General features: G+C 40.2%; 1 protein-coding gene across 4 annotated transcripts in view; it reads left to right on the top strand.

The window, feature by feature from the left end:
- Phactr2 (phosphatase and actin regulator 2) overlaps positions 1-24,305 on the top strand; it is a 136,171-nt gene that overhangs the window by 7,933 nt on the left and 103,933 nt on the right. For 3 of the 4 annotated variants that reach the window (XM_026397601.2, XM_026397602.2, XM_026397599.2), the window contains exon 2: positions 14,785-14,859. The exons of the other annotated variant lie outside the window; for it this stretch is intronic. In XM_026397601.2, coding sequence (XP_026253386.2) covers positions 14,785-14,859 — 75 coding nt within the window. The remainder of the gene's footprint in view (positions 1-14,784; positions 14,860-24,305) is intronic. 4 annotated transcript variants of the gene reach the window in all.

Raw genomic sequence — 24,305 nt, 5'->3', positions numbered from 1 at the left:
CACAATATTGTGCAAAAAGAAGTTTTTAGAATCTTTGTAAATCCCTATGTAAAAAAAAAAAATGGCATCCCTTTTTGATTGTGAGTGAAGTCAAAGCATTTACAGTTCTTTTCCTCTGAATTGCGCATTTGTAGTCTTTGGCTATTTTTATGATTTCTTACGGATTAGTATGTTACGGTGATTTGCCTCGTGTCTATCATACGTCTTTGATTTGTTTGCACATATTTTTCTCATGTTTGTCTTGCAGTATCTTTTCACATAAGAACTTTAAGTTTTTAATGGAGTCCGACTGATTAAGCCTTTTCTTTCTTACAAATTAGGGTTATTAAGCAACATGTTTCCTCTGCTGTTTGTCTCTTATTTCAATATTTGATCTCCGATTTATACTGGCTTATGATGAAAAGATTTGATGATCTAAAATTTTTAGACAGCTCCATGGCAAAAAAATTCAAAAAGACGGAAAAAAAAACTACCTCCACCACCAAAAAACAAACATGCCCACCCTGTCATCAGCAAATTGAAAAGGAAAATCTTAAAGCTGAAAGAGATATTTATTTGTACTATATATGGAAAATGATGATTAACTTCCTTAATGTAGTAAGACCTCTTAACAACCAGTAAGAAAAAAGGTAAACACCCAGATAGAAAAACAAATTAAGGACATGAACGGGCAGTTCTCAAAATATCTAATGGACCAGGGACTGTTCAAACGCTTTGCTCAAATTAAGTTTTAAGTCCTAACAACATTCAGATTACAGACCCCATCTTATAGATCAGAAAAACTGACACAAGAGTTAAGTGACCTGGCCATGTTACTTGACCTAAGAAGAAACAGAAGAGACCAATTGGTATATGAAACTTGAAGCATTTATATGAAAAAAATATATGGGATGCCATTGGTCACCTATGAATTTAGAAAATGAATGATTTTCCCAGGATATGATTAGCTTGTGGTAATTTTAATTGGGACAAGCTATCAGGACAGCAGTTTATATATATTTTTTTAATATTTATTTTTTTCAATATATTTATTTATTTATTTTTATGTGGTGCTGAGGATCGAACCCAGGGCCTCGCATGTGTTAGGCGAGTGCTCTACTGCTGAGCCATAACCCCAGCCCTCAATATATATATTTTTAAATCCTTAAAATTTCCATACATCCAGACCTAGCAGTTACACTTCTAGTAAAGAAAGTCACTTGTTGCTCACTGGAACAGTGTTGTTTATCAAAGCTAAAATTGGAAAATAATCTAGAAGTCAAATATCAAGAGCTTTATCAAATTAATTGAGATACAGTCATATAACAGAATAAGCCATCCGAAGAAGATGTGTAAAAAAGTTTAAAAGGGTGATTTTTATGATAAATAACATCAAAATGTAAAAAAGCAGGTTTCAAAGTAATATGATTTCCTTTGGAGGTGGTGTGGCAACGGTGGCCTTCTTCTCTGTGGTCCCAGCCAAGGTTACAGCATGCAGTATCCACCTAGGCCTCCACTAGAATTAAAGACTGTCACCCACCATGGTCTCTGCTTGTCCCCAGCTGTGTGAATGCTGAGCTTTACCTTCAATGCTGTTTTTCAACTATTTTTTTCCTTGCAAATTGAACGATGAAAACAGAAACATAGGTCCTAATATAGCTATCTTTTCTTCCTAGTGTGTTTGATAACAATGCAAATGTTGCTCACTCTTTTTTTTTTTTTTTGGTACCATGGATTGAACCCAGGGTTCCTTAACCACTGAGCCACCTCATCAGCTCTCTCTCTCTCTCTCTTTTTTTTTTTTAATGTTTTACTTTGAGACAGGGTCTCACTGCGTCCTTAGGGCTTTGCTAAGTTGCTGAGGCTGACCTCGCACTTGGTGATCCTGCTGCCTCAGCCTCCCGAGTTGCTAGGATTACAGGTGTGCACCACTGTGCCAAGCCAGGCTACTCAGTTTTAAAGAAAGAAAATAAGCAGAAAGTTGGACATTACCTTTGGTCCATTGCTCATCAGGTCTGATCCCTAAGGAGCATCACAAATATATTTAGTTTTATTTTGTCTTCAGCAGTTTGAAAAAACAATAATGGATGGGCAAGTCAGATTTTCTCTATTTCCTACTTAAAGGCAGTTTAAGAAAGAACATAAACCTGGGTTGTTGTCCTATAATTAAGCTTGTTTATTTCAAATAGAGGAAAAATTCTAGCATGTTTTCTTTTCTTGGGGACTTTAATATAACAGACCAACTGCTAGTCTTATTCTTGGGAGAAAAGATTAATATTTAGTGAAGACTCAACTGATGTAAAAGTGATATTGAGGTAAAAATAGTCTTAAGAAAATAAACACTTCTTTTTCCCTCCACTCCCCCATCTGAAGCAGGGGAACAAAAAACAAAAGCCACAGTAATCCAGAAGGGAACGGGCAAGTGACATTACTTATCAAAAGGTTGGTCTGACCATTATCAGTTATATTTATAAACTGCCCCTTGGTTTATTTTCATTTCAAGGAACTGGATATTTTTACTCACATAAACCTTCTGGCAAGTTTAACACTGTAGCCTTTAAACACTAAGGAAATTTGGGTTGCCAAAGAGAAGGCTGAAGTGCTATTTTGTTTAAGAATATCTTGGAAAGCTACGCGGTACTGCTTGGTGGGTGTATTCCTGCAGATCTGCTTGTTTTATGGGGGGGATACGAAGAGGGAGAAAAAGTGGCTCCTTTATCCAACAAGAGGCTCTTCAGCTAAAGGTATGATGTGGAAGGTGCTGTGCTGAACTGTGGCGGGGAGGATCAAAACCTAGGCCCTCCCCACAGGTCTGAGACTAGCAGACGCTCAGTGGAGATGTGCAGAAATGAGAAGGAAAGGAAGGAACAGCTAGAGAACTCTGGAGACACAATCAGAGGGTTTGAGGGGATGTGTCTGCCTGCCACATGCAGCATAGATTTCACAGAGATGGACGGCGGTGCCCAGGGGCAGACAGGCCACAGGGATGCAACGGGGCGAAAGGAACACTTGATCTAGGGAGATGGATGGAGAAATGGGAGTATGTTGCCCAAATTTGTGAGTCTGCCACTCTGACCTGTCTTTAAGTTCTAGGTTCAAATCTGTGACTGATTTGCTTGACGGGTTTGTTTGAGTACTTTGTGGGCATCTCCGTGGTAACATTTCTAAATAGAAGGATTGGTTTTGAACCCCCAAACCAGTGCATCCCTTGACTTTCTGCATTTTACCAAATGATACTCCCAGCCACTCCCTTATACTAGCCAAAAAATCTAGGAATCATCCTGTGGTTTTTCCCTTTCTCCTCCACATCCATCCATCAGCATGTCCTGTTCATTTTGCCTCCAAAATATATCTCAAGATCATTCTCTTCTTCCTGTCTCTACTGCTTGCCACCAGCCAAGCCCTGGTCATCCATTTTCTGGACAACTGCAGAGATTCCAGACAATCTCATGCTTTTGGTCCTACCCTTCTGCAGTTCTTTTTTTTTTTTTTTTTGCACAACAGCTTAAGTAATTCTTTAAAGCATAAATCATGTCACTTCCTTACTCTAAACCTTGCTGTCTTCCCTTTGCATTTAGAATGAAATCCAGATTTCCCAGTCTGGCCCTCAAGTCTCCACATGCTCCTCCATGACCGCTGCCCACCTCTGTGACCTCATCTCCCACCACTTTGCCCCAGGTCCCCTGTCTGCTGCTGCAGTCTCTGCCTTTTTCAGTCCTCAAAACCTGACTCTCTTCTACCCGTGGACTTCTGCAGCTGGGGCTCCTGTTGGAGACACTCTTCCCCTGACTCCGTACAAACCTGGCTCTTTATTTCATCTCCACCATTTCCCCCTTGTGGAGACCTTACCTGGCTTCTCTCTAGGATAGCCTGCAGCCACAGCCCTCTGTATTGTCTGGCACTTATCACTCAGATTATCTCATTTATGTTTATTTGTTCATTGTCTCCTTTCACTGGAACATAAGATCCACCAGCTACGGACACTCTCTGTCTTATTCACCAGTGTATCCTCCATCTACTTTTTCCTACCCATCTGCCTGACACAAAATCTCTGTCAAATAAATGAGTTGCTCTGATTGGCTGGGTCCTCTATTAGCAGAGTGGTGGGAACTGAGTAGAAAGTTAACAGCCTCCAAGAAATGGTGAGTGTTTGAGGCCAGGTCTTTAGTATTTACCTCCAGTCTCTAAGTGGCATGGTTATGTGGCCACTTATTGACTCTTCAGCTCCACACATTACCTGCTCACCTCACAGTATGGACAACTGAAGATGGGGCTCCCTTTATCTCACTGTCCCAACCCAATCCCATCTTTCCTGTCCTGTTTCCTCATCTTCCCAGCATGTCTGTGCTGCACTGTGATCAGCTCAGTGGTCCAGGTACCTGCGTAGGAGCTGATGGCAGCTGAGCCATGTGGTGAGCCATGTTGCTTTTACTTCTCTACACAGCTTCTGTTCCCCCGATGATCTTCTGCATGTGCTTGACTGGTGTTCCCACCTTTGTCGGGTTATGTAAATCTCTTTTCAATATGTTCAGACACTTGGGTTCTTCTTTGGAGTTCATCTAAGCAGTTTCTCCATAGTCTTTGCCCTCTTCCCATTTGGACAGGATTTTCTCTAAGCTGCTGCCCAGCTGTTGCCTTGGGTTCTCTCAGCACCACGCCCTGGAGTTCCTTCCACTTCCTTCTTGTGCTGATTCTCCAGATTGCTGGATCCCACATCTTTTTTTTTTTTTCTTTTCCTGGATATATTTCCTTATTTTGGCAGAGCACACCGGGAGCGTCTTGAGAAAGGCTCCTGGGGTAAATATTTTTTTTGATTCCTTGTATTAGAAAGTGCCTTTCCTTTGGCTTCATGCTCCGTTGATAGCTTGGCTGGATCATAAGGTAGAAAAGCAAACTTGCTGTAATAAGCACAAACAGCCACCATCACTTACAATTAATCTTGATTACCATTTTCCCCAATGTGAAAGACTTTTTTTTTTTTTTAATTTCTGTAACAAATTGCTTTTTAACTCATTTCAAAAGACTTTCTTGGACGATTGTCACACAGGATCTCAACTTTGACCTGGCTTGTTGCACTAGCCTAAGAAACATTTTATGAAAGTTTAAAAGTTTTGTGGGGAAATAGACTAATTTAAAAAATATGTTTACTGTGGTATTAATGTGCTGACATTTTAAAAATGATTTACTACTTAAGGTCGGCATAGAATAACTGTAGTTTCCCTATTTTTGTGTGTTTTTGTTTTAACAGTACATTTACTTTTCAATATGCATATCCCTGTAAAATTTTGGGATTTTATAAACTGTGGGGTGACATTTCACAAGTTTATGCAATTATGAGAATTACCTACGGTGCTTGGCAAACTACTTATTTCAGGGTTTCATATTCTAGATCTAGAATCTTTTGGAGAGGGGCCTCAGAGTGGTTTTCAGAATCATTCTAGAAGTTTCTTAAACTGAGGCACATTCTCTGGAAAATAAATTCTAGAGCAGCAGGATTTTGAAAATGATGAAGATTTTACTTCACGAACTGCCTATCTTTCTCATTACTAGAGGTAAAAGTTACAAAGTGTTCAGTTCAGAGCCTGATACTCTTTACTCCATGCACTGCTGAATTTGGCCATTAGTATTAGCTTCCCATGAGCAGATATTCCCCTTGTCAGGTATTGTTTGGGGATTCTGGCATGATCTCGTCAGAAAACTTTTGGCTCTATACATTTTTCATTAATATTATTAGCAGCAAAGTAATCCAGTTCCCACAGCAACCAGGTTTGAAATAACTGCGGGACACTGGAAGGTGAAGAAGTCATCACACAATGGCAGTGGCCTTTGGAAGGCTTGCAGAATCTCTGCCTTTTGCTTTTCAAGAGGCTCCTGTGAGCTCCTTCTGAGGTGGCTGCATGCTGATTGTTTAAGGGAGGAACCAAAGTCAAAGACCCGATGAAAACAGGTGTTTCACAATGAGTGGGAGGAACTGCCAGAAGGGTGTTAGTGCAGCAGGTTTCTAGAAAGGAGGCTGAGCCCTTCTCCCTTATGGAAATGTGGGCAGCATTTTCTGTGAACTCCAAAAGGAAGCAATCATTTATTTAAAAATTCTTTTCATATGTTCCTTATTAAACAATGTATGGCTTTTAATTTTCGCCTCTGTACGTCAGGGGGCATTCCTTTCAATGTTATGCCTCTTCGCAGAACATAGCCCAGTGTGAAGCAAATTCCATTGAGTCTTAATTGGGTCCTCTAAAAGCTTTTTCTGATGGTTGCTCAGCCCCCTGTGGAAGGCCTCTGTTTGTTGTCTGAGGTGTGTACTGAACACTGCCATGGACCCGGGAGGCCACCAGCTCTGGGGGTGGGCTCACAGGATGATTCAGGAGTGCTGTCACCAATTTCTTCCATTTGAGGGATTTTGTGTTTCTCAAAATGTCTTCCACATCTGTAAGACTAACTTGTGCTGACCTGCCAACCTGTTTACTGAAGAGCTGGGTGAGGATGGAGACTTGGAATGAACCAGGACAAGTTAGCTGAGCCCCTGCTGACGGTTCCTGTCGGCTCTGCCGAGCTGTGCTTCATCTTCCCGGGGCTCCAGGGGCAGGCCTGGTGCACCTGTGCACATCCAGTGTTCTGTTGCTTGGAAGGGACCTGACTGTCCGTTTTTAAATGCAAACATGAGAAGAATAAAACCCAAACATGAGATTTTGAAAGGAATTTAGAAGTGTACTCTTTTAAAAAACTGAATTCCCTTCAGTCGTCCAACCACAGCTTGTCAGAACACATGCATGCCTCAATTTACAGATGAGGACATTTTAATTTAATAAAGCCATTTAAAGTGTTCATAGCAGAAGACTTCAGAGAATCTTTTTTTTTTCTCTCTCTCTTTTAAGTGGGTTGAGGATGAGGTTGAAAGCTATGTACTATTTTCACTTCACTTTCAACCTACTAATAAAAACTTACAGACCAAAGTGAATGTCTGTATTGGTGTGGTAGGGCTGCTATAACAAAGGACCCCAGTCTGGGTGACTTAAAAACAGAAATTTAGTCGGGTGTCTGGTGCATGCCTATAATCCCAGCAGTTTGGGAGGCTGAGGCAGGAGGATCATGAGTTCAAAGCCAGCCTCAGCAAAAGCAAGGCACTAAGCAACTCAGTGAGACCCTGTCTCTAAATAAAATACAAAATAGGGCCAGGGATGTGGCTTAGTGGTTGGGTGCCCCTGAATTCAGTCCCTGGTACCCCCCAAAAAAATAAAAATAAAAAAAATTCATTTGCTCAGAGTTTTGGAGTCTGGAAGTCCAAGATCAAGGGGTCGCAGGGTTTCTTCTTGCTGAGGCCTCCCTTGTTGGCTTGTAGACAGCCACCTTCTCTCTGTGACCTCACATGGTTATCCCTTTGCACACAAATCTGTGCCTGAATTTCCTCTTCTTACAAGGACCCCAGTCCTATTGGATGACATCAGTCTACCCCAATTGGCTTTTCAAGAGCCTGTATCCAACTGTGGTCACATTCTGAGGTACTGGAGGTGAGGGCTTCAACATATGAATTTGGAGTGGAGAGGGACACAATTCAGCCCACAGTTCTGTCCTTAAAAATCAATGTACACAGCAGTATGCATAGACATGTAGATTTATTGTCTTCTTTCTGGATTCTTTAATTTCATCCCTTAACCTTTTATAGTCTCTTCCCTCTCAGCCACAGTGCCCTACAGGCAGTAGAGGTGAGATGAATGAGAAGATGCACAGAAGTGACTTTCAGCACTGGAAATTAGCCGGTGTCACTAGGCGATGTCACTTTGAAAGTAAAGCCCAAGAAGTAAAGGGCATATGGGGTAAAACTAGAAAATGATATATGTGAACATCATGTTTCGGCTATAATTGTGTAGGAAATGGTGAGCAGTATCTTTTGATTGAATAATGCTGTGAAGGAAACCAATAATAGTTATCAGGATTCCAATCATAAGCCACGTACCTATAACCCCTGGTTCTTGGGAGGCTGAGGCAAAAGGATCATAAGTTTCAGGCCAGCCTGGGCAACTTGGCGAGACCCTGTCTCGAAATGAAAAATAAAAACGGTTGAGGGCATAGCTTAGTGGTAGAGCACCACTGGGTTCAATCACCTGTGCAGCAAAAAAAATTTTCAATCCCATTATTGTGGTCAGTAACTGTGTATGTGCTGCTTGACTGGTTTTATAATCTTCTTTGAGGTCTTGGGATGTGAGGCATTCTATTTAGAAAGTGTGTTCCCACATGTCACTCTGGGTATCCCTTTCCTTTTCTGTGTTTGATTTTTCTTACCTTGTGTGCTTTCATTGTCTTAGGCATGTTTGATACCCAGCAGATTGACATGTCTCTTCACAAAGAGCCTCTAAAATAAGAAAGACAATGAATAGGGATGCTGGAGAATGATGGTGTTTAAACACCTGTCAGAGTAAAGCCAGAACAAGAATGCTCTTGCCAGAAAATGTAGCAGATTCACTGAGACAGGTTGGTAGTTCAAGATGACTCATATGTAGGTAATTGCATTTGTGCTCTGGCTCTACATATTGTCAGATACCTAGCAGGCTTCTCATGATGGTCTCCTAACTCTTGTTAAATTTCATATAAACTCTTATTGGGGACGGTCAGTGGTCAGTTTGGGTGTACTGTCACATTGTCACAAGAAATGAAGGTAGTGATTTAAAAGCACATTCATCTCCTATTTCTTTTCAGTGCTGGGGATTGAACTCAGGGCCTTATGCATGCTAGGCAAGCACTGTGTTGCTGAGCTGCAATCTCAGTCTTCAAAATCCCTTATTTAAAATAGAACATGTCTCTCAAGCCATCTCAGCACAAAAGTAAGATTTGGGTGCAGCAGAGTCTAGCAATCCTCATTCCTTTGGTAAAAGGATTTAAAACCCCCAATAACCTCAGAAATTAATTTTATAGCATCTCCTTGGGCCAGGAGTTTGTAGAAGTAAGTTAGACCTTGACATGACTGAGATGCAAAGCATTCCCCCAAAAGCTGCGTGCAAGACCCAGTTCTTTTGGGACCTGATCTGAATCCAGATAATGATGAGGCGGGTGTGGGGTGAGGGTGTGAGAAAGTCTTAGCCAAATTTCCACGCCTGTTAGCCGTGCCTCTGTCATTTTAGTCTTTGAAGACATTTTGCAGATTAGAATATGCGAACATTCAATCTAAGGAAGGTTAAAAGTCACAGAACATTGGTGTTTCTCCAAGTGAGAACAATTCATTTGGATCCAAGACCCTATTTCAGATTCAAAACTTGGTGTCATATGGGCTACAAATGAAGTCTTACTGTATAGAATGGAAATAACTGTAAACATTTAATTAGCAATTACTTGTAGTTTTGAAGTCTTATTTTTATTTTTGGGTATTCTAATCCTGTGGTCAGAAAGAGCACTATAAAAGGGATCATAGAAGGGGAAGGACCCAGAATAAACCAAAGCCACTTTAATAATGATTTCTTAGCCAGTCTCCTGGGTAATGATTCTTGTAGTGCCAGAGTCCTTTTGGACTTGGCCATCTCCATTGAGTTTAACTCATTTTTTTCCCTGTCACCCCACATAAGGGACACCTATAAGAAATTTGAATTGAGGAACAAATAAGCCAGTTATGGTCACTTTGAAATAGATGCCTTTAGAGTTCTATTATTTTGAAAAAAAATAATGGGTGAAGGATTAGAGCACTTGTAAAACATATGTATTTCCACATGTATACAAATATAAATATAAAGAGTATATTAAGTTCTAGTTTATAGTTTCCAACCTATTTGAATACACCTGTGTCAATTTTGTTGAAATATTTACAGATTGAAAACTTGAAACTTAAAGGGTTAAAAGTGGTCTTAAATGTTCTGAGGTTGATGAAATCATGGATCAAAACTTTTTTTTTCCTCTTTTCAGATTTTGACATTAGGCATATTTGGAAATGTGCAAAATGCAACTTCCTTTGTTTGGCAGCTGGAGCAACACACCTTATAAAGTGCAGCCTTTTTGAAACCCAAAATCAACATCAACTTGTATCTGACTCAACGTAGACCGTTCCTAGTCAGATTCTCAGTACAATCCATTAGGTGTTGTATTAACCAGCATGCAGCCAGACTTTTGAATACATTGTTTTTTTTTTTCTTACATACATGACAATAGTGGAATACATTGTTTTTTGTTTGCTCATTTTCTTTTGCTCTTTCGCTTGCCTGTTTTCCTTCCCTCCTTCCTTCCTTCCTTCCTTCCTTCCTTCCTTCCTTCCTTCCTTCCTTCCTTCCTTCCTTCCTTCTTTCCTTCTTCCTTTCCTTCTTTTCTTTTTCAGCTACAAGCATTGAAATAAAACCAGCAACGTCCCAGATGGTAGGTAAGAACCAAATCTCTCCTTCTTGTAGGTCATGTCAGCCTTCTTATTCAGTTCCTTTCTTTAATGGAGGGCATTTGTGCTCCAAGGTGGTGGTGATTTTCTTTGAGTGTCAGTTGGTCTCAGTGGCTCCTGGCTATTGTCTTGAGGTTACTGGAAGAAGCAGGTGTGGATTCTGGGTGGGTATATAGGAGTCTACTTTCCAGGTGTTTTTGTTTTCCTGAAGACTTCTCGAAGAGCAAGAAAATGTTTGCCAAAGTAATTCACTGCTCCACTCACTGATTCCAATTCATGCATAATCAACCCTCTACTTTTATACCCTAAACTCCTTGATTGCCCTTTTCCCACTTCCATATATTGTTTTTTGTGTTATCTCTATTAACCCTAGCTGCAACCCATTCTGTGCATGAGGAAGAGACTCTGAAAGGTTGAATTAGGTTAACAGCTAGGAAGTAGAGGATCAGATTATTAAATTTATGTCTCTCTGGCCCTGGAAGCCCATGTTTTTTTTCTCCACAGTACTCAGAGGTCTGGGTATATACTAAAAATTAATATTTCTTGTTTTTTAAGTATACAGAGAATCATACTACGATGCCAAATAGCTAGAGAAATAAACAAAACACACTGTTTTCTGACTACTCTGGAAGCTTGGATATGGAAATGCCTAAGTGTGAACCATCTCCATCCATTTCTGTCTGCTGCCTGGGAAACTCCTCAAACAGCAGAGATTCAGTTCTCAGTTGAAGGGTGGGATGGGAGGTGTAGTGTGGTCTCTTTAGATTGGAACAAAAACGTGTTGCTGGTTGCCAGTCTTAAAGAAGGAGTCCTAGTGATCCAGCGTGTTATGGCACATGCTCAGCTGTTTGCCAACACTGAGCTACTGCATGAAATAACTTTATCTTTTGGTTCTACTAGATTCTCCAGCTTAAGTGAATTGAAAGTCTAAAGCATTGATTCTAAGCCAAGAATCTGTAATCATGTTTAATCAAATAATTTAATTTTAAGTAAAAAAATATACATTTAATTAGGGAAAGGGAAAGAGACATGGGCTGAGAGGACAAGTGAGGATAGAAGGGAGGATGGATGTGCTTAAGATGCAATAAATATATTGCACGTATGGAAATGTCACAGTGAAACTCCGTAACTTGTACAGTTAATATGTGTTCATAATAAGAAACAAAGTAAACAACCAAAAGGCCATTTTAGAGTTTCTATATTGTATCATAGTTTTTTAAGAGATTCAAATTCCCATGTGTGATGCTTTAAAAAAAAATGGAAAAAACAAAACCAATTTGGATTTCATTCCAATGTAGTCAGGTAATCTCCTCTTCTGCTTTCTTTACTTTTCTTTCTTTTCTTCCTGAACTTCTCCAGTTAGGGGAAAGAAAGTAAGGACAAGAAGCATCTGAGATGCCTAATAAGAGTGTTTAGTTGAAGAAAGAACAGTTAATGGAGTGGGTGCGCATGGGATGGAGAGACACTCTTGAAAAATTCATGTTCACCGCTCATCACTGTGGGAAAACAGAAACTTCTTAAAAGATTATTTCACATATAAATTCTTCCAGCTGTTTTTCAATTATTTGTCTTTGATGAAGTGTCTTTAAATTCTACTGTAAGCAGCAATTAAGTGTTCGCTTACCTGAAAAATGTGTTACCCGGCCTGTACTGTTCTTATGAGTGTTAATCATCCTTCCTGCTGGCTTTGATAGTTTCCCAATTTCAAACGTTAGTGTTTGTTATATTATCTTTCAAAATGTTTGGAATTCTACAGGAAGGCACTGTTGGAAACAGTTTCCTCTGTGGGAAGAGTCTAAAGACCTACTTGAATAAATCATAGCCTAGCTAGGCCAGGCCCTGCAAATGATTGCTACACATGACTTACATTTTCATTTTTCAAATATTAATTAAGGACCTTCTGGGTTATAGGTATAGTATGGGGGCATCCCCAGAATGAAAACCAGTTTGTCCCTCATCTCATGGGACTCCTGATATAATGGGAAAGATTATTTTTTCTTCATAATGAGACAGTCTTTGCCCCTATTCACTTAATTACAACAACAACTAAAAATTATTTTTATGGCTTCTGGAAAAGTTGGTGAACTGCAACTAGCTACCTTTGAAGTGCAGTTATGGACTCTTCCCCGACACTGTAGCACACAGTCAACATTCCTTCAATATTAAAAATCTTAATAAAAATGATATGAGAAAAGAATTTTGGAATAAGCTCAGTGGCTGGATAGTGTCCAGATTGGATTCAGGAGCTTTCCGAGTGGTGTGATACCCAAGTCCTGCTGGTGGGACTCGTTTCCTGGAAAGCTTGCTTAACATGCATGCCCTTCTAAAGAAAGAACCAGCATAGGACATCCTGCAGGTGGGATCTCCTCGGTGATCCATGTGGGAGAGGAAAAGATACAAGGTCAACACTGAAGATATTATTATCATAAACTTGGTTTTTAAAAAACTAGTGGGATTGTTTCTCTGTCAAGAACATTGGGTGTACAAAAACTAAGGAATGTTAATCCTCAGTGACTTTTAAATAGTTTCCTATTTAATTTGAATAGGTTATTTCCACCTTTTAAGCAAAGTTATGAAACTAGCCTTAAACTCTGAAACCCTGGAACAATTTCATCCCCAATTTTTTTACTCATAATTGGGAGACTTTTGTGCCATTCATGTCAGGGGAACTATCCTCTTGGAGTTACCCACGCTCCTCTGCCCGCATCACATGCTGTGAGTCTAGGTTGGAATAAGGGTTGCTTCACTAGAGTCATCCTCCATCATTGACCTTAAGCCCCCTAAGGGCAGAGATCAGTTCCACATAGAACCTTCTTTACAATGGTTGCTCAGTAAATTAATTGTGACTGAAATGCTTCCATTCCATAGTAGGCACATTTTTCTACATGGGCATCTTTTTGTAGACTTCCTCCTCCTCTTCCTTGCCTTATCTGAAATGGGACTGTCCTTGGTAGGTAGTAGCACAGCTTCTCTGATAAAGCTGTTTAATGGAGGTCTGTGGTCCTTTGCCCCTTATACCACAGGCACCATTGATGTTCCCCCCAGCTTCCCAGTGCCATTTCCACCATCTTGTTCCAGGACTGTGCACACCTTCATTTGAAGTACATTCCATCCTGCCAAGTGTTCTTGCTACCATCTCCAGACTACCATCTCATCTTCCAATGCACCAGATGAGATTCAGGCTTACCCTCTCCGCTTCTTCTTCCTATTCCTCAAAGAAACTCAGTCTCCCTGTCTGGCATTCTGGCTGGTGCAGTACTGTAGCCCTTCTGTCTCATCTTCACCCTCTCCACCCCCGGGGCTCCTTCTCCTCATCCCATAAACATTCTTGAGTGTCCTTCACACTTTGTGAATTTTAAACAAACAGCAAACAGAACCTTTTCTTATACTGGATCAAACTCAATGCCAAAAAAAGTTCAAGGTTCCTTATTGCGCAAAGCCCACTTGCTCCTCAATGTAGTTGTTTCTCTGAGAATTTACCCCTGGCCCTCAACAGCTGCTTTTGTTTGGAAGATTCCACCAAACTTCACTCCAACTTTTTGCTAGTGTGTCAGTAATGAATTTCTGACTGTCTGTTGGACCTCTTCCCTTGGATGTCCTGCCAACACCTGAAGTTCATAATGTCTAAACACGATCTGAAGGTCTTTCCTCCAAGTCTTCTTTCCTCCTGACATCCCACTCCACCCCTGTGGAAGCTCAGGCCGTGGAGTCCTCTGTGACTTCTCCAGGCAGTTCCTCGGACTCTTTCTCTGCAATGTCCCTTGGATCCATTCATCACTTTCAGCCCTTTTCCACTGCTCCTCTCCAAGTTCAGATGCCTGGGATGTTGCAGTCACCTCTTAACCGAACTACAAGTCTATAAATCTGGGTGCCTTGGGAACACCACATGACAAATTGACATAAATTCTTCTCGGTGGAATCTATCTCCCGGCATCCTGCTTTCCATTGTATAGGCTGCACATTTCACCTCTGCCCTGGGGAGAGAGTCCAGAGTGCTACATGTGGCCACCTCTTCGTAGAACCAGGCGTGGGGACTTGGTGTGACTGCCAGAGAACTGTTTGACATGCAGACAGGGTCAGTCATGTTATATGTAGATTCTCAGGACCCTTACTTATCCACCAGCCTTTTGACTAAAGACATTGGTTCAGATTTAATGTGTTACTTTTTAATCATACTTCGGTTACTTTCATCCTCCTTAGGAATTTTTTTTTTTTGTCATTTTATCAGAAGCAAAAATTTAGTCATTTACTTAAAAAAATCACGATGCTTTTATTGGATTTTATTTTACAATTATATGGAAGGCCTGCTGGCCTCCCTCCTGAGGTTCCATTCACCTGTGCACAGGCTCAGCACAGGCAGGGCGATCATTATCCTAACACGGGTGGATTGCAATCCTTTTTCACTTGGCTAACTGTCCACTAGAGTTACATATGGACTTTTCTTCCTTTTCACACAGCGCACCCTCTACACACCCTGGACTCTGAGAGTCGCCCCAAGGAGATGACTAGCCTTCAAGGGAAGCGAGGTAGAGGTCGGTGGGTTCCTTAGTTTTTCTCTCTTTCATGTGCTTCCTGTCCTTCCTAAGCAGAGCTATCGCTGCCTTTGTGGAGAGAACCCTTTGCTCCTCTTGAGAGCAGCGCTCTTCAGAACTTCAAATGCTGTCATTGTCGCTAAAATTTATTTTTCATTGTAAAGTGACCCTTTTCCTACTCAATTGGAGTTCCTTGAACCCTCTAACGTGAGTGATTTTACTTAATCTGTTAAATATTCTGTGGCAGGTCTAGGGGATATTGTTCGTGTCAGTGAATCAGGATGTCATACAGCTGCACAAACATACTTATTCTGCAGGCCTTTTGGCCACAAGTTTAAACTCTGGAATTCTCTGTCAGTACTTGCAGGCAGATGGAAGTCTTTAGTAGCTTCTCCCCTTTGGGGGTTTAGAAAGAATGACTGCCTGTGTTAGAAAAACAAGTTTAAAAATTGATGGTATCAAACTTCCAAAATTAATACTATGGTAAATAAAGATTCTATACAATCAAAGGTAAATATAAAGTGAACAGAATAGTCTGCCTACAACCAGCATGTAATGAACTGTGTTAACACCGATTGCTGTAGAGAGCAAAAAAGTACCTGCCCTAGTTTGGATTAGTGCAAACAAGTAGTTCTGGATAGAAATGAATTATTGTTCATTAGGGTTTCTGTCTTGCCTTCTCTTAAAATATACTCTCATCCATAAACCTTCTCCCTATTTTATACAAAGGACACTCTGGAAGCAAGCTGCTGAGTTTAAATCCCACTTACCAGCTGTGTAACCTTGGGCAAGTTGCTTGCTCTCTCTGAACTTCAATGTCCTCATCTACAAGATGGGGCTACATTAATAGCACTTACATCACAGAGTTTTAGTGATGATTAATGAGGCAATACTCATGAAGTCCTCAGAACAGGTCTTCCTGTGATCTGTAAGATTGATATACTCAGCACAAAACAATGTGAAGAATCACCGAATTGTTAAAGTTGGAAAGGCTCCTGGAGATTATTTAACCTAGTCTCCTAATTTCAGCATTGAAAAATTAGGGTCCTTGCTCAAGGTCACGGGGCTAGTTAAGAAGCAGCATTGGATCTAGAATCCAGCTCTCTTCTTGGCTTTCCCTTAACCATCCCAGTTGGGTGATCAAAATCCAGAATAATAACCCAGATTTACTGCCTGTGCGGATTGTGCAATGTCTCCTTCACTTTCTGTTTTACAGTCTTACTGTTAGAGCGATGAGGAGGTACTCCTAGCTCACCAGGAACTGAACTATCATATTCCAGTGAAGACAGCCTGGTAGAGGGGGGCAGTACCCTGATTAGGAATCAGGTGACCTGGACTTTCCTTTTTGCCATGAGCTAACTCTTTGAGAAGCCATGTGGCCTTTTTGTGGCTTGGTTTTCTCCTCTATAGGGCCTTTACACATAGAATCTGGACAATATGGAACTCCTAGGTTAAACATGGTTATAGTTCCCATCGTGGGTAACACTGAAATCGAATGCTTTGGGAAATTGCATTGCCCAGACTGATATGCAGAGTAAGACTATAGGTAAAATTGTCACTATTTACTCAAAATAAACTTCTTTTACATCTTTAGTCTTGCTTACAGGAGCTTCTATTTTTGCACCACTTCAGGGAAACCTCAAAAGCAGGTGTCAAGGTAAATGAGCTTTTCCAGAAACCTAGTAAGGAAAAGGAGATCTTATTTTCATTTTCCAGGTAAGGACAGTAGTAATGATGTCCTTGCTCAAGAAAAGTCATGCAGAAGGCTCATGATTTTCAAGTTCTCTGTCTTCTGAGGTCTTGCTCAGACAGCGTTTTGATTTTGTAACTGGGTAGCTTTGCTTTGAAATGCTCACATACTAAGATTAAGCTCCAAAGATGAATCTTACAGTCCGTGAAAGAAAGACACCAAAGGGTATGTCGTGTGATTCCACTAACTAAAAGTTCAAGGAAAGGTGAAACAAATCTTGTGGTGATGGAAGTGGTTGTGGGATGAGGGAATGGAGGGAAGCAAGTGGGACTTGACTGGGGAACAGCACAAGGAAGATTTCTGGAGCCTGGGAATGGTGTGTGCCTTGCTCTGTATAGGGACTGCAAATGAAGAATCATTGTGTGTGTGATACTATATGTATCATGCATATTGTACGTTATACCTCAAAAATGGCTATCTGTGTGTTATATTTCAAAAAAATTGGGGGGGGGGAGAATGCTGCATAGTATTAGTATAGTTTAGTTTTTAATCTTCCTTGTGGTACTGGGAATGGAACCCAGGGGCACTCTACCATTGAGACACATCCCCAGCCCTTTTTATTTTATTTTGAGACTAAGTCTCACTGAATTGCATGGGCTGGCCTTGGACGAGCAATCCTCCTGCCTCAGCCTCCCAAGTTGCTGTGCGGATTGTGCAATGTCTCCTTCACTTTCTGTTTTATAGTGTTACTGTTAGAGCGATGAGGAGGTACTCATCGCTAGCCTGGAGAACAGTGGTGCAGAGGGCCATTTTATTTTATTTATTTATCTTTATGTGGTGCTGAGGATCAAACCCAGGGCCTTGCACGTGCTAGCCAAGCACTCTACCACTGAGCCCACAGAGGGCCATTTTAGAGACAGACAGATGTGAGTTCTAATCCAAGCTCTGCCACCCACTGCACCTGGCTCATAGTGCTGGTTTTAATGACAGTGTACTGATCTTATTTGAGTTCTCTTTAGAGAACTTCATAGTTTCTTTCAAGTTTAGAAGGGTCAGAAACTGGTAAATTGGGACTCAAGTATGAAAGCAGCCTTAGAAGAGGAGTCTTCCTTTAGGGAGAGTAAAATCCATTCATCATACACTGTTACAGTAATGTTTCTCACATCCTATTACATTTCTTTAAATTTAATTTAACTTCTGGTTTGCATTCTGTTCTTTGATTCTTGAGAATTTAAAAAGAGAGTAGCTAAATAATTTTTAAATGTTAACCATGATTGTTACCTTAATGCTAATTATTTTTAAAGGAAATATCTAGTGATTAAAAGTAATTTTTTTCTGGGTTAGCTAAGATCATTTCTAATTCTAAAATTCTATTATTCTCAGAGTTTTAAAAGGTAGTATACATTTATATAGAGAAAGTTAAAAAGTTCCTTTTAGAGCATTTCACATTTGACCATTTCACATGTATAAGGACATGACTTTATAATTAGTTTGTTTCTTTTTTCCATAAATATATGTCATGTGCCGATTCTGAGCAGAGCACTATGATAATGAGAAAGTGCTTCTTGGCATTACTTTAAAAGGTCAGTCATACTTGGTCCGTTCCCCTGTGGGCTGTCCCCTCCTTAATTTCCACCTGGAAGTCTTCCTCATCTCCATGGCTCGAGTTCATGGCTCTCAGTCCCTGGGAAATATTCTTGGGACACCCAGCCAGAGTTCACTGCTTCCTCCTGGGAGCTAGCTACTCTGCTTCCACCTCTGTTTTTGGCTCACATCAGTGACCACTGGTCACATCTGCTTCCCTGATCACACTGAAGGAGCTCAGGGAGAGAATCGTGCTTGGCTGTTCCTGTGATTCTCCTGGATCTTGGACGACAAGCCACAGCCCCAAGTCGTCAAAGCTAGCCTGGAGAACAGTGGTGCAGAGGGCCATTTTATTTTATTTATTAATCTTTATGTGGTGCTGAGGATCGAACCCAGGGCCTTGCACGTGCTAAGCGAGCACTCTACCACGGAGCCACAACTCCAGCCCACAGAGGGCCATTTTAGAGACAGACAGATGTGAGTTCTAATCCAAGCTCTGCCACTTGATTCAGTGTGCCACTGGAGGAAGATATCTTGTCATTATCTACTCGATAAATCTTTAATCTTTCTCATCATAGAAATGCTACGTATCTCAAAGGTATTGTAAAAATTCACATGAGCTAATGATGCAGGTAAAGTACTTTGTCCAGTTCCTGGTACATAAGAAATACTAAAAACAACAAAAACAAAAACAACCATGAGCCACTATTAATTCTGCAATAATAAAGTGCTCCTAACTTTAATTCTTTGGAGACAATGAAACCTGGATGAGTCAATGAATAGCTCATTAGTAGGTGCTGCTCACTAGCCTTCCAAGCAAAGCTTAAGTCATGGAGTTTCTGTTCCTGCATCTTCCCACTCTCCTCACATCCCTGGGAGTTGAGGGATAACAAGAATGAGCTGGGAAATGCATTCTCAATAGGTCTGCAATAAACACTTTACTCCTTTAAATTGGATTTTTTTTTTTTTTTTTTTTTTGGTGGTACTGGGGATTGAACCCAGGGATGCTCTTCCACTAAGCCACATTCCAGCCCTTTTAGTTTTTTTTTTTTTTTTAAATTTTGAGATAAGGTCTCACTAAGTTACTGAGGCTGGCCTGGAACTTGCCATCCCCCTGCCTCAACCTCCTGAGTTGCTGGGATTACTGGCATGCACTACTGTACCCGCCTTAAATTGACTTTTGGTTCCGAGTAAAATTTTATTATTGAAAAGAGTTCAACTTCAACTATGTAGAAATAAAGTATAGGGAGCCTTTTTATTCCCAGATTTGTCATTCTTTGTGAGCATTCCACGAGAACATGATGTTAATCCCTGTGCACGTGTGTGTGTGTGTGTGTGTGTGTGTGTGTGTGTGTGTGTGTAATCTCCACTCTATGGTGTGGTCTCATAACTGTAGTTGAATACTTCCTAATGTTGCAACTGGGCCCATTGTCTGCCCTTTGCAAGATGTTGAATATCCCTTAACTTTATTTGGGTTTATCACATGCTAGAAAGTGTTGAAATAGAAATATGATGACCTGTAAATGTTCTCTTCATGATGAGCTACTGGGAACTGAAAGTATTCATAAAAGCATTTTTAGAGGGAAAGCCAGGCAGCCCTGAAACATGGTACTTTCCCAAACTCCCTTGAGCAGAAATCTTTACTCTGAGCACCCTTCAGGTCTCTTAGAGCAGTAGTCCATTTACTCCTAAGAAACTGCTAAATCTTCATGCTCCTTTCCATACATGCCGGCTGATACCAAATTTCACAATAGAAACTCTCTTTTAGAATAGTTTCAAACTTGCAGAAATGTTGAAACAGTAGTACAGGAAGTTCTTATGAGCTTCCAACTCATTTTTCTGCTATTGCTGGTATCTTATGTGTATGATACGTTTGTTACATCAAGGAACAGTCATTGGTATGTTATCACTAGCTAAACTGCACAATCTATTAGGATTTCACTAATTTCCACCTGATGTCCTTTTGTTTGTTCAGGATTCCATTAAGTATACCACATTTTTGTCCTCATGACTCCTTAGGCTCCTCTGGTCTATGTCATTTACTCAAATTTTTCTCATTTTTAACGACCTTGTCCGTTTGGAAATATACTGGCCAGGTATTTTGGAAACGTCCCTGAATTTGGTGATGTCCTGGTGTCTTTCTCATGATGACTCTGGGGTGGTGGGCTTTGAGGTGCTGTTCTCATCACATCCTATCAGCTTATCGCTGATGTTGTTGAACTGGATCCCCTTGACGAACTGGTGCTTATTAGTGTTCTCTGCTGTGAAGTCATTCCTTTCTCCCCTCTTTCCATACTGAACTCTTGGGAAGGAAGTCACTGTGTATAGCCCCTATTTAAGGCAGGGAAGTTGAGCGCCAACTCCTTGAGAAGGGAACATTTATATAAATGATTTGGAGCTCTTCTATACAGCTATAAATCTTACTCCCACATTGATTTACTTATTCCGTATTTATTTTTTATCAATATGGACTTATAGATATTTATACTTTGGGTTATAATCTAACACTATACCATTTATTTTATTTCCTCAAATTGTTCCATCTTTGGCCTTTGAGGACTATTTGAATTGGCTTCTGTGTTCCTCTAACAGACTCCCATCACTTAGTGTTTTGAGTGCTTCCTTATTTTCCAGCTCTGTGAGATACTGCAAGTCTCATCTAACATTTTCCCTGTTCCTCCTTTTTTTTTTTTTTCTGAGAGGGGTACTGGGGATTGAACTCAGCAGCACTTGACCATTGAGCCACATCCCCAGCCCTAATTCATATTTTATTTAGAGACAGGGTCTCACTGAATTGCTTAGTGCCTCGCTTTTGCTGAGGCTGGCTTTGAACTCGTGATCCTCCTGCCTCAGCATCCCAAACTGCTGGGATTTCAGGCGTGCGCCACCATGTTCACCTGTTCCTCTTATTAAAGAATGCTATTAGAAACTGTGTTAGCTTTCTGTCACTGTGATAAGATACTTGAGAAAATCAATTTAAAGGAGGATATGTTTATTTTGTTTATAGTTTTAGAGGTTTCAGTCCATAGTCAGCTGACTCAGTTGCTTTTAGGCCTGTGGTAAAGCAGAACATCAGCCTAGAGGATCTGGTGGAGCAAAGTTGTTGACCTCACAGTGGCTGGGACGTAGAGAGTGGGAGAAAAAGAGGGAATAGAGGAAGGGGCAGGGGACAAGATATACTCTTCAAGGGCACATGCCCAAGGACCTACTTCCTCCAAATGGGCCCCACATGTTATTTCTCTGTGTTTGTTATTATTGGGCCCCTAGGTTTCCATCAACAGCTGGGGACCAAGCCTTTAGGGACTATTCCAATTCCAAACTCTCACAGAAACCAAGATCTGAGTCCTGCATGTGCTCATTGCTAGTGGGATGCTGTTGCTTCTAGTTCCTCTGAGAAGACAGAACTAAGAAATACATGTGGGTGCACTCAACAAAGTCTATACACATATCTACAATCTGTCTTTCTACTGTCTCTCTATCTGGCCCAACATGAGTTCGTCCAGATGTTTCTAACTGTACTTGGTGCCACATGGATCATTCCAGATTTCCCCACTTATCTTTTTTCTCCAGCTGGGAGAAACCTGGCTCCCACCATCAGCCAATTACTTACTGACTTGTTGGATCTCAGTCTACAGATGCAGCAATTTCAGGATTTCTCACATATACCTCTCATTTTGATTCTTTTGTTCTTTTATGTATTTTTTTTCTCTCTCTTTCTTCTCCACTGGCCACTGCTTTTATTCCCTTAAAGGAAGTGATTTGGCCCAATGCAATGTAAACTCTAGTAAGGGAGAAAGTAAAGATCTCTTTTAAAAGTGCAAGGCCAGGATTGCCCCTTGGCTGCCTTAAAAACCATTATCCAGTCTACTCTGCAATGGCTCTCAGCATCGCTTCACTCTGACCTTGCTGTCTACTTGGATCTGTGCCCAGAACCAAGTACCTTGTGTATCACGCATCTCAAGTCATTGTTTCAGTGAAGAGAGATACCTCCTGTGAATGTAGGAAGTAAAGCCAGGGCTTCCCCTTTTTTTTTCTTATGATCTGTGGCCTTAAAGGGGTAAGGGGCAGAATTTTAATGGAAACATAATAGAACTAGAAATAAAAAATAAATTCTATAGTGATAATCTTAATGTTTTATGAGCATAATAAATTCCAAAGATACACATACATCAAAAAAATGATAATAAAACAGCCCAGAAACTATATTTTAAGGAAATTAAGGCTGGTTTACTTGGGTATTTTTTTCCCTTCCTTAAAGCACACAGTAGGGCAGGGGGCTATCAAAGCATTATTTACCACGTGTTATTTCTCTGTTTTTGTTATAATTGGGCTTCAGAAATGTATTTGCATTTACCTCCAAATATTTAAGGATTTTTAGAGAAAATTGAGACCATCTTTATCATTTACTTTTTTCATAGGGGCTCTCAGCCTGCACCAGATCAGTACCAGGAGATCTTTTACTGAGATTCTAAATGATCTTTTAACTACAAAATTTGTGATATGGAATAGTATGCATCATTTGTCTTACTTTCTTGGTGACTAAAATAATTATGTGTACAGAAAAATGGATTTTAAGATAATATTTAATGTTATATCCAAACTATAACATTAAATATTATTTTACAAACTACAAACTCTTGCTGCATACAGTGGTGCATGCCTGTAATTCCAGCACCTTGGGAGATTGAGGCAGGAGGATCCCAAGTTCAAAGCCAGCCTCAGCAAAAGTGACACACTAAGCAACTCAGTGAGACCCTGTCTCCAAATAAAATACAAAATAGGGCTGGGGCTGTAGCTCAGTGGTCAAGTGTCCCTGAGTTAATCCTCCCCCCCCCCAAAAAAAATCTATAAACTCACACATTAAGTACATTTACCTTTTCTAAAAAGATCTGTTATTCAGTTCTCAAATCTCAAAAGGGAGAATATTCAAATATATAATATATTTTATATGATAATTATCTAGTCTCTTTTATTTTTTGGCCCATACGATCACCTTTACACTGAGGCTGCGTAATTGATGAATTTCTGTTTAAATGAAAATAAAACCTGCATATGTTTTCTAAATACTTATCATTGGGTGGTGTGGGCTTATTTCAACAGGAAAATAGATTGAGGTGTATATGTGTGTGTGTCATTTAAGACTTTTATATTCGAATAGCTACTGACTGTATTTCAGAATATGCTATATTTCAAGTATACATCTCTGGCATGAAAAGGAAAGTCCTCATGAACCACTCCAATAATATGAAAGTGACTCACAATTAACATTGAAAACAGGAAATTTCCACTTTCATCTGGGATACATCTGGCAATTTGTTTTCTGTGTGTAAATGCAAAATTCACTAGACTTACTATGAAAGAATTTATAGAAAGTTTCAAATGTGTTTTAATGATAAATTGATTCAAAAGAAAAAATACAAAAATATCAATGGCACTACCAGTATCCTGAATGTGCAGAAAAGAGTAAAGGTAATATTTGGCTCATTAACTCAAGAGTAGGTGATAGCCCTCTTCACTTCCGTGCTTTCTGTGAAGTACAGTGGCATTTTGTCTAACTGTACTGTCATATGGTCTCCAGTTGCAAATGTGATTCACTGAAATAGCCCAACAATTATAAAAATCACAAGTGGATTCTATACAATCAGGGAAAAGAAGTGTGTGTGTGTGTGTGTGTGTGTGTGTGTATGTGTATGTGTATGTGAGAGAGACAGAGAGGCCTCTGGCACTAGCTCAGGCCCTTTAAAGACCTGAGATAAAGATAGAACTACATATGCCTCATCAAGAAATCAAGAAAGATAATAACTTAACCTTTGGATTCTTTTTTTTTTTTTTCCATTCATGGTGCTGGAGATTGAACCCAAGGCCTTGTGCATGTGAGGCAAGTGCTCTATCAACTGAGCTATGTCTCCTATGTTCCCAGCCTCTGGGCTTCTTACACAGTCAAGAATTTAACATTAAGGCTTCATTTTTCACTCATCCACCCTTTCACTCCATCTCAGTAATGACCCCTTCTGCAATCTTGGGAGTTATTTAATATGGATTTTTAAATTTTATTTTTATTTACAGGAGAAAAATAAACTATGTTTTACTGATTCAGATGGAAAAGCAGGATTTTTGTGGCACATCAGGGAAACAGATATGGTTTGGAAGATCGAGTCCCCAGTCTAGTGTG

This window comes from Urocitellus parryii, chromosome 8 (assembly GCF_045843805.1).
Source record: "Urocitellus parryii isolate mUroPar1 chromosome 8, mUroPar1.hap1, whole genome shotgun sequence".
Taxonomy (NCBI): Eukaryota; Metazoa; Chordata; class Mammalia; order Rodentia; family Sciuridae; genus Urocitellus; species Urocitellus parryii.
This window is presented reverse-complemented; position numbering and strand designations above follow the sequence as displayed.